Below are 10172 nucleotides of genomic sequence, written 5' to 3' on the forward strand. Positions count from 1 at the left end.
GTAGATATCTTCGGTTCCATTTTCCATTTCTTCATTCCTATACAATTCGAAATTATGTATGATTGTAACATTCAAGTTCAGTTCAAATGATAAGCATTCTCACCTCTTATTCGAACTTATTCTTAAAGTCACACTCAGTAATGAAAACATCAATTTCTTGTGAGCCAAATAGACAAGCTACAATTGCATCATATAGCCTATTCGAATTAATAGCTAAAAATAGAACAGCTCACTCTGTAGGGTAGAATCTGAAGTTTCATTCACTGAAAAAGAAACAAAAAAAATCGCTCAAATTCACAGTTACAGTTTTAAAACAAACTTTTCACATCAACTTGATGAAAGTACTGAAGTTGCTTGCTAAGCTAATCTATTAGCCTTTGTTAGGTTTTGACCTCAATTAAAGCATAAAAGAAGAACTGCTTTTTTGTAAGTCTTTATCATCAAAACCACCAGGGGAAAAATTTTTAAGTATCTCAATGATTTACTTACATATAACGAAATAAAACAAAAGGATGGACGGAAGACTGATGGTGCTCGTGCTATGAACTGAAGGTTGTAACTTTTATTAAGTCACGGCCTAAGCAATCCCGACTTTTTGCTATTCTGTGTGATAGAATGGGAAGTGAGCTCAAAGCATACCAGCTTCATTGTGAAGTAAGGTGGCTCTCAAGAGGTAAAGTGCTGTTAAGATTGTTCAAGCTTCTTGAGGAATTAATATTTTTCTTTTTCATATCCTTATTTCCTGTTCCTTGTTGTCCTCGATACTATTTTACACTTCTCTCTTCATTGTTTCTTGTTTTTTGTTTTCAACATCATTTTCCTCATCGTGGCTCTTCTTCACATTACTTTTATCTTGTTTTTGACTTATGGTTTCTTCATTATCTTTTAATATCGTAGTTATTTTTTTTTATAATTTGTATTTCAATTTTATTCCAGAACCGATATCCATTCGAGTAACCTATCACCTGAAGTTTTTTATTTTTCTTGTCAAATTTTGAGGTTTTTTCTAAATGTTTAGCATAAGCATCTAAGCCAAATATACTTAGATTACTTAGTGTCCGTCATTTACCCTCAATCCACTTTTCCATTAAGTTATGGAAAGTATGCTGGAGTTAATCAAGAATAATACCTCATTTTTTCATATATTCTTTCATTCGTTTACTTGTAGATTCTCCATCATTTCCGCTCTTACTTATGAACTTTTGTATCAAATTTAGTTTCAATCATTTTTATGTATTCTATTATCCAGTCTGACAATTAACTTTTGTGTTCCAGTGAAAATATAACATTCTGAAGAAAGCATTGATCAAAATGTATATTTCCAATGTTAATAACCCGTTACGGTTTTAGGTTGTCACTAGATTAAAACATCCTGAAAATAAAAGGTTTATTGATTTTTGGTCAAATATATAACACAACGTGGTGAGAGAAAAACTACTAGCTGACCTTACAATTAATACATCATGTCGCGCCAAAAGTGCCAATGAATGGATCATTGACAAACTGCATTGCTTAGGGTGGGGCACATTACAAGGATAGATCCGTCTTATGTGCCCCAGCAAAACCTCTCATTTAGAGGTTCTTTTTCCTTTCCCTTTTCCTTTTTCTTTGGTACCGCAGTTATTGCATTTCTCTCTATAACTTGTATAGTCTTCATGTAACCAGCCAGAGCACTGCAAACATCGAATCCATTCGCTCTTCTTCTTGGTACGGTAGTAATTCTCGTGACATTCTACACATGTGTTTTCATTTTCATCAGAACATTCTTCGCTAGATTCACTAAGCTGCAACTCTACTTCACTTTCTGATGACGATGATAAATCCCTCACAACAGTCTTCTTACGTTTTTTCTCCTGTATTTTTTTTTTGTCTTCAAACAGTTTACGAGTTGTCAAATGAATTTTTGATGTCAAAACCTTAACAGATTGCTTCCTTTTACTTACTTTTTGTTGTTAACTTGTATTCCGCTTTCGTCCATGTTGTAGATTCTTTCTGGTTTACTAATCAAATCGTTATCAGTCAATACCTTCAACAACATTTCAAAATATTTGTCGACATCCTGTCTATTCATACCACTAGCTCTTGCCAATGACAGGCCTTCTGCTTTACGTTTACTCAGGTCTGGATGACGCTTCATAAATCCTTGAAACCAATCCCAGCCTGCTGACTTCTTCTCATTATTGAATCGATGTGGCAATCGAAGATTTTCAGCAAAGTCGTAAGCTATAGACTGCAGTCTCGATGGCTCCAAGGGAAATCCGATGGATTCAAGCTTTTTAATGTGAGCTACAAGTTTTAGTTCGTTCTCATATCCCAATTCAGAAGGTCTTCCAATTCTCTGCTTACACCTCCAACCCTTGAGGATGTGTCTTCGCAATGTGCGCGAAGGTATTTCATATAAACGACTCGCTTCATTTACTCCCATTTTCTTATTTATTACATCCTCCACCGCCTTCTGCATACTTTTTTCAGTCCATTTTCTTGGATCAACAGCTTTAACCTTTCCCATTTCCTAAAAAAAAATAATATTAAAAAGTAATCAAAATAAGAATTCAGGAATTATCTCCAAATGGGGCACATTAGCCGAAAAAAATCGGGGCGCATTAGACGATGTACAGTGTAATGTGCCCCACTTAAATAATTCTGATATTTGTTACGAAAAACGGAACGTAATTATAGGCAAATAAAAGTTAAATGAGGTTAGTTTTCGATAAAAACTTTAAAAACACGAAATAATATGGAGCAAATACTTTTAATCAACGTGAAAATAGATATAAAACAAATTCATGTAGTCATACAAACCTTTTAATCACTTTTTCTCACTAAAACTAAATAAAAACCAGCACAGTGTTGTTTACATCGCGGCCATACTTGGAACACTGACCAGCTAGGATCAAATAAGCGCCAAATTTAAAATGCTTCACTGAGTTTCGCAAGTGGGGCACATATCCGACTGGAGCACGTTTGCCTGGTTTACCCTAGACAATTTTTCAAATATTTCCCTATCATTTACAAATACTACTTGGTATGCGGTTTATAAGCAAGTCCATAATTCTATATGCTTTTAAAGTTATTCCACTTATTTTACAGTTTCCAGAAAAGAGTTTTTTGTTCTAATGAATTTTCGTTTTTAGTTTCGTAATCCGAATTATTTATTTATGCATTGAAGTCTCGGATCCATAACTTGTTGTTTTTGGTATTATTAGAATAAAAATATCCTTTTTATGTTTATAACTTAATATAATGACAGATACGCAATAACCTAAGCTGTCTAATCACACTAGAAGTCAATTTCACAACGTACTGGTATGTTGCCGTTTTCCCTTTCAACACAAAAAATATTCTAGGCACCGTTGTAAAATATTATTTTGGTTATATTACGATGTCTACATAATATATACTGTAATATCATTGTATAAAGAATATTCTTAATACAATGGTAATACTTTTATTACTCATAAAGGTAAGATTCCTATATGGACAGTTGGTATTACTTATATGTCTACATCTTTTAATTTTATTTGTTTCAGATAGTTAAATCATCGTAACTATAGCGGTTTTATTTCGTGATGTGCAACGCGAAAATACGTTTTTTTCTTATTTTTCATTTCCGATACGTAAAGATATCATCAATTGATGATTTCGATTGGTTAACGAGATAAACATTTGAAAGTGTTTGATTTCAAAAGTCAACAATTGTCAGAAATATTATTTCAATTGAATGAAAGTAAGACGGTTAATAAGTGTTTTTTGTATATTAAAATTATATAAGTTTTTAAATGCCGTCGTCTTTGAGTAAAGAAACCAATTTGTATTACAAAAATTTGGTAGTGACAAAGTTCAATAACTGGTTGAAGTTGGTTAAGGAGAAGAAAAAACAAACTTATCAAAACCAAAACTCAACGGTATCATTCATCCAAGCTCCAAAGGAGGAAAAATATGCTAACGTTAAAAATATTATAGTGACTACTGCAGATAAGTTCGATTCGTCACCACCAATGAACTGTAGCGACGCCAATTCCAACGAGGTTCTAAACAGAAAAGATGTGAAGGAGGAGGAACATATGAACTTTTCGAAGGAGAGCTTTTAATCAATTGAAAGTGGAGAGTGGGAAATTTGTAAACTCATATACAGGTTTATAATTTTTTTATATTGAGTTTGTAAATTTTGATGGCTATATACAGTGTGTTTAATCAACTTTTTTTCGTAATCTATCTTGATAAAATTCCTGAAACGACACAAGGTACTCGATAATGGAGTTAGTCAAACTGTGTATTGACGAGAAAGACGAAGCGACACAGATACGCGAGTGAGGATGGCGGCGGTAAACGGAAGAAACGTGAGAAGTTGTGTGATGAGACGGAATCTTCGGCGGATTTCAAGGAAAAATTTTCGTTCTAATTGTTGATAAAAAATTTTTAATTTTTTCAATAAAGTTTGTTAAAAAATCATCTTCATTAGCCATTCGAAGTATTATCCGATCTGGAAATGTTAGTATTGGTATTGCCATTCGTTTTCTCAATGCTCATTTGACCCTTCTTAATTTGCCACTATGCAATTCAATCAAACATTTATTGCACAATAGTATCCATTCCGGTTAAAGATCATTATTGGAGGTATCTTCCGCTCCATTTTCCAATTCTTCATACTTATACAATTCGAAATTATGTATGATTGTATCAATCAAATTCAGAAAGAAATCATTTTCATTTACGATTGAAAGATAAGCATTCTCACACCTTATTTCAACGTTTTAGCTACTTATCATTATAATCTATAATTACTCAACCAAGTCACATACAATCAGAACTTTTGAGGATATTACTCGTTTAGTTCGATTTGCACATATAATGTTGAATTTGTACAAAGTGATTAGATTGGTTAAATGCTTGTGCCTTGAAAGTTCTTATTTAAAAACAAGTGATACGACAAAATTCATTTATCAATAATTTATAATAATAAACATCTCAATGCAAAACTTATTTCCATTAGGCTAGTTGAGAATTTTTAAAAGAAATCCCTAGGAAGGTAAAACCGAATCGTAAGTACATTGCTGATTATTTGAAATATGGTTTTTGTGGTTACTGGCACAGATGACGACCTGCTACTTCAGTGTGTTTTATGTTTCGAGGTATTTGCTGATGAGAGTATGAAACCTTCAAAACTGTAAAGACTTTTCACAAAAAAAAACATTCAACAAAAAAGAATTCTTAAAGTCAAACTCGATAATGAAAACATTTTCTGGTGAGAAAAATAGACAAGCTACAATTGCATCAAATCGCCTATCCTTATTGATAGCTAAAAAAGGAACCCAACACTTTGTAGGGTAGAGTCTGAAGTTTCATTCACTGAAAAGGAAACAAATATCTCGATGATTTAATTACAGAAAACGAAATAAAACGGACAAAAATTATTGGACGGACGACTGATGGTGATGGTGCTGTGAAGTGAAGGTTGTAACTTTCAAGTCACGGCCTGAGCAATCCCGACTTTTAACATTCTGTGCGATAAAATGAATGAAAGCGCTGTCAAAATTGTTTGAGCTTCTTAATGAATTATGATTGTTTTTGTTGTAAAATGACGCAACGGGGCATAATTTACCCGTTTTTATTTCCTTATTTCTTGTTCCTTGTTGTCTTCATTTTACACTCTTGACTTTTCTGTTTCTTGTTTTATGTTTTCACCATCATTTTCCTCATCATGGCTCTTCTTCACTTCACTTTCGTCTTGTTTTTGACTTGAATTGACTAATAATTATAATAAATAAGCATATCCTCATTAAAATCCTAAATGTTTGCCTCATGAAGGCATGAAACGTTATATCGAAGATTTGTTGGTACATGTCTATAGTAAATTTGTATTCAAATAAAACTAGTATTTGATATTATTTCATCCAAACATTCTATGCTAGATAAAACAAAAGCATAAACGAATACAGTTACATAGCAATTTTACATAGCTTATATTTTTTCATAAACATTCTCGCCAAAATTATTTTCTTGATCTTTGTTTAGATCAATTGTGGGAAATATTGTGTATTAACCAAATTTAGTAAGAATTAGAGCCAGATTCTTATTGATTTTTAATAATATTACGATGTATAAATAAATATTTTTGAAACGTAACATGCATCCAGATAATAAACAAATAAATTGTAAAATTTGACAACATTGAGGTTTACTGTAAGTTGGCTTCAATTATATTCAAACATGCCAGCTGGGTTCATCCTTTTTATTCGTTCAAGATCAAAGTAAACCAAAGTTTCAATAAAAGGAACTTCGTAATTCATTATAATGATAGGAACGGAAATGGTATCTAGTTGGAAAAATTACTTATGTTTAAGTTTTATACGTGAAGATTAGGTGAATATAGTTTAAGTAATGAAGTAAATTTTGACAAAAAAGGTATATATTTTTTAAATATTGATTCTTATAGTAGGTATGTACAATTATTTTTCACATTTTCTACACCTTTGATTGATGTCAGAGGTTTGAACTTAATATATCTATACGTACTTGTGTATTTTAAAATGCTCACGTACACACCACAATGTTTTATTTTGATGAATATAATTTGAACAAGCTAAATGCTTTTAAGATGTTGGCAAGTATTTGATTATCTTTTTTAATAACAAGTATAAGCACTACACCAATACTGGAAGTAGTTTACAAATAATTTATTTTTAGTAAGTGAAGACTCACATAGTGAAGTAAAAAAGTAAATTGGTGAAATGAAAATAATATTTGGTGGAAAATTTCAGCTGAATAAGTCAGTTGTAGTAAATATATTAAGGTTAATAAAGTCGTTATTAATATTAAATTAATTAATTTCTATGGCCTTTTCTGTTCTGAATGGTAACCAACAAACTAATGTACCCAGAAGAGAAAATACTAAACATCCCAAATCCGTAAGTCACGAAATGATGTTTCCAATTCCGAATCGACTACTCTTCAAACCCAAGTAATCTCGCATGATTCAGAAGTACAAAGGAAGTGCCTTTTCAAAGACGAAAATTCGGGTGTGACGTATGGAAATCATATCAGTTATTATTTTCAAACCACGTAATTTTCCTTTAGGAACTTTGATCGGTAAAGTAGCGAAATTCCATATAGAAAAAAAAATTATTCAAAACGTCTGTGCGTCGTTTCCACTCGAGATTCTTTTTCTATTATTTTTTACGTTCCATCTCGAGTGGTAAGTGTACATGGTCATTAAGTCTCGCCAAGGGTCGAAATATGATGAAGTAATTGATACTATACTACAAAATGGAAAAATGAAAATTGAAAATTTATTAATGATATATGATGTTTCTAAATTAGTAATTGACAATTCAGAAATAAAGTGCGATAGTTTCTGTTATCTAAATTCAAAGACAAAGGTCTTAAAGAACTTGTCGTAACGAACTTTGGGTTAAAATTATAAAATGCGATGGACATCCTTCATATTAGCATCTAATTGGAGTCTTTAGTGTTAATTTTTTCAAGTATTACCAGAATTTCACTTCTCAATCGAAATATTTTGATACAATTTATATCATATATAGATTTTTTTCGTATACGAAGTTTTATTGTCAATAACTTTATCATTATCGTTTGTAATTTTATAATTGATTTTCAAAACTATACAATGACAACGACGTTTGTCTCCTTTTGAATATACGAATAGGTCCTGTTAAGTGTATTTAGTGCACTAGCAGGGTACATGCCTGTGCACATAGCTTCTCAACTCAGATACAGAATATTCAGGAAAAACGAGTCAACATTTGTCCATACCCTTTTTCTTTGCATCTACAACTTTTCTTGAAATAGGGTGTCCAGTAAAAATCGTCGTCTTGTATTCTTAGTGTCTGTTTATGGAAGAAAACCTTGTTTGTCCCACCAAATCCTATATGTACCCAAAAAAGACTGTTCGTTTTTAGTATGGAACTAGAAAAATCTAGTCTTTCTGAACGCGTTAGACCTCTTACTACTGACTACTATCATCGAATAAATCAAATCTGGTTTCGTTCAAAAAAGGATAATTAGTTCAGATCTAAAATCTGGTGTTCGCGTTCTATAGCCAAGCTTCTGAGAAGTATCCTGGGTATATTTGATGGTGTCCTACATCGGTTCCAGCAAGTTTAGGCGATTTGGATCATTATTTTTATGTGTTTGCGTTGAAATTTTTTTATTATTTCGTCTGTATTAACAACTTTATATCGTGTAGGTAGGTCCGTTGTTTGATATTTTGCAACCGAGACATTTTTCTTTAAAAATAGATATTCTGGACACTTATTTTTATATATTTACCTGTAAATAGACGATATTTAAGTCGTCTTGTGTTCTTTTATTACCCAAAAAAAACGTTTTTTGGAAAAATCTAGTCTTTCTGAACGCGTTAGACCTCTCCAAACTACTATCATCGAATAAAACAAATCTGGTTTCGTTCAAAAAAGGATAATTCGTTTAGAGCTATAATCCAATGTCTGTATTTTACAGGCAAGCTCCTGGGAAGTATCTTGGGAGTTAATGGTATCAATTAGGATAATGTTTAAGTCTTCTTGCTTTCCTAGTAAGGCGAGAAGACTTTTCCTCAATGGATAACCATTATCAATATTATTAAAGATTTTTCAAAAGCCAAACATTGATGAAATCTATGCTATAATAGCTGATGTTTGAATTTACGAAAATAGACCTTCGGTGGTCCGAGTAGTATTAAAATTTGAGTTGTTTTCATGTGATAAACAAAAAAACTAACAGCGACATTTGCTGCATACACATCAAATAAATTATGTCTGCTTTTACATCCGTCTGCTCTTTGAAATGATATCGACTAAAGCACACGCTATTAATTAAAATGGTGTCATGCCGAATTTGAGATTAAAAGATATTCGCATAGTCTAATGACATCCTCGACGCCGCCCGTCTCCGCCGCCGGAGAAGTCCCTAATTGTTTTTTTTTTTCGTTTTAACCTAGACATCCGACTGTTGATAGTGAGAACTCCAATGTCGAAACGGTTGATTGTGCAAACGTGATTATTATACGAGGTTTCTTACAAAAGTTCTCATAGATATTTGGAGAATCGGAGGTTAAAAATTAAACTCGTAGATTGAATTATTTTACAATTTTCTTATTTTATTGTGCGACCAGTAAAAACCACTTGGAAGCTTAATTCTGTAGAATAAACTAAGGTCTCGTAATATATGTCCATTCCGGTCAGAAATACCGAGCTCGAGTCTACAACTGCTTTTCTATATTTAACAACGACCGTCTGCCGTTTTTTATCCTTTTCCTTTTTGCCATCTTTCTAGGTTATTATGGCCCATAAAACGTTAAACTCATTCGAAATAATAATCTCCATGTTTATTAGAGACGAAAAGCACAACAGGTGGTAGAGAGAGCTGCACAATCTCGACGTATTTATATATATTCCCTTAAGGGCTCACGGAGGTATTATCTTTATATTTTTCCTTATTTTGTGCTTTGCCATAACTTTTCTACGTCGGAATAGATGAATTAGTAGTTTAACAATGTTTGTATGTGTTTTTTTTGGTTGTTTTTTACGATACAAGATGATCAATTAGATTACGTAAAATTTCTTTAACGAATTTTTCTAAAACTATTACTACTTGGAGATAAAAATTTCATCGAAAAATAAGTAACGAAAATGTTAGTCTCGTCAAATCCTAACGACGTCCACAAACTCCTTGTCTATAAAAGAAACAAAATTTTTCTATCTTTTTATTGGGGTGGTTTACTCCCCTTGTGGTTTTTGCTACAGTTTTTTTTTGGTCCTGTCTTCTCCTTCAATTCGATTTCTACAGGTATTTCCTCATCTGTCTTTGTTTCTTGCCCATAGACCATAGAGGTATCTATTATTCTTCTTACAAATTCTCATTATGTGTCTCGCCAAATTTAGTCTTTTCTATACCTCACATTTTCTCCTCCCAGTTCTTCCTCTATTTCTTTATTTTTTTGCAATCTTCTTCTTCTTCTTTTTCATGTATGACGGTTGTTTCCTCGGCGAACGCAATCTTAATAATTGTCAACAGCTTTTTGTTGCGACTGATGCGTCTTAGTACTTCGTCGTTGGTGATTCAGTCAGTCCAAGGTGTCTTCAAGATGCGTCTATAGAGCCGTGTCTCAAATTGTTTGATCGTTTGAGCTATCCAGGTGAAAATTTCTTTTTCTA

The 10172-nt window shown here is 32.4% G+C and overlaps 1 protein-coding gene across 1 annotated transcript; it reads right to left on the reverse strand.

Annotated features, from left to right (window-relative positions):
- Positions 1-1595: 1595 nt before the first annotated feature.
- On the reverse strand, positions 1596-2927 carry LOC130902993 (uncharacterized). Its single transcript, XM_057815281.1, has 2 exons — positions 2803-2927; positions 1596-2512 (listed from the first exon to the last, which is right to left on the reverse strand). The coding sequence occupies exon 2, from the start codon at positions 2507-2509 to the stop codon at positions 1940-1942; it is 570 nt and encodes a 189-aa protein (XP_057671264.1). The 5' UTR covers positions 2510-2512; positions 2803-2927; the 3' UTR covers positions 1596-1939.
- Positions 2928-10172: the final 7245 nt, after the last annotated feature.

The sequence above is a fragment of the Diorhabda carinulata genome, chromosome Y (assembly GCF_026250575.1).
Source record: "Diorhabda carinulata isolate Delta chromosome Y, icDioCari1.1, whole genome shotgun sequence".
Taxonomy (NCBI): Eukaryota; Metazoa; Arthropoda; class Insecta; order Coleoptera; family Chrysomelidae; genus Diorhabda; species Diorhabda carinulata.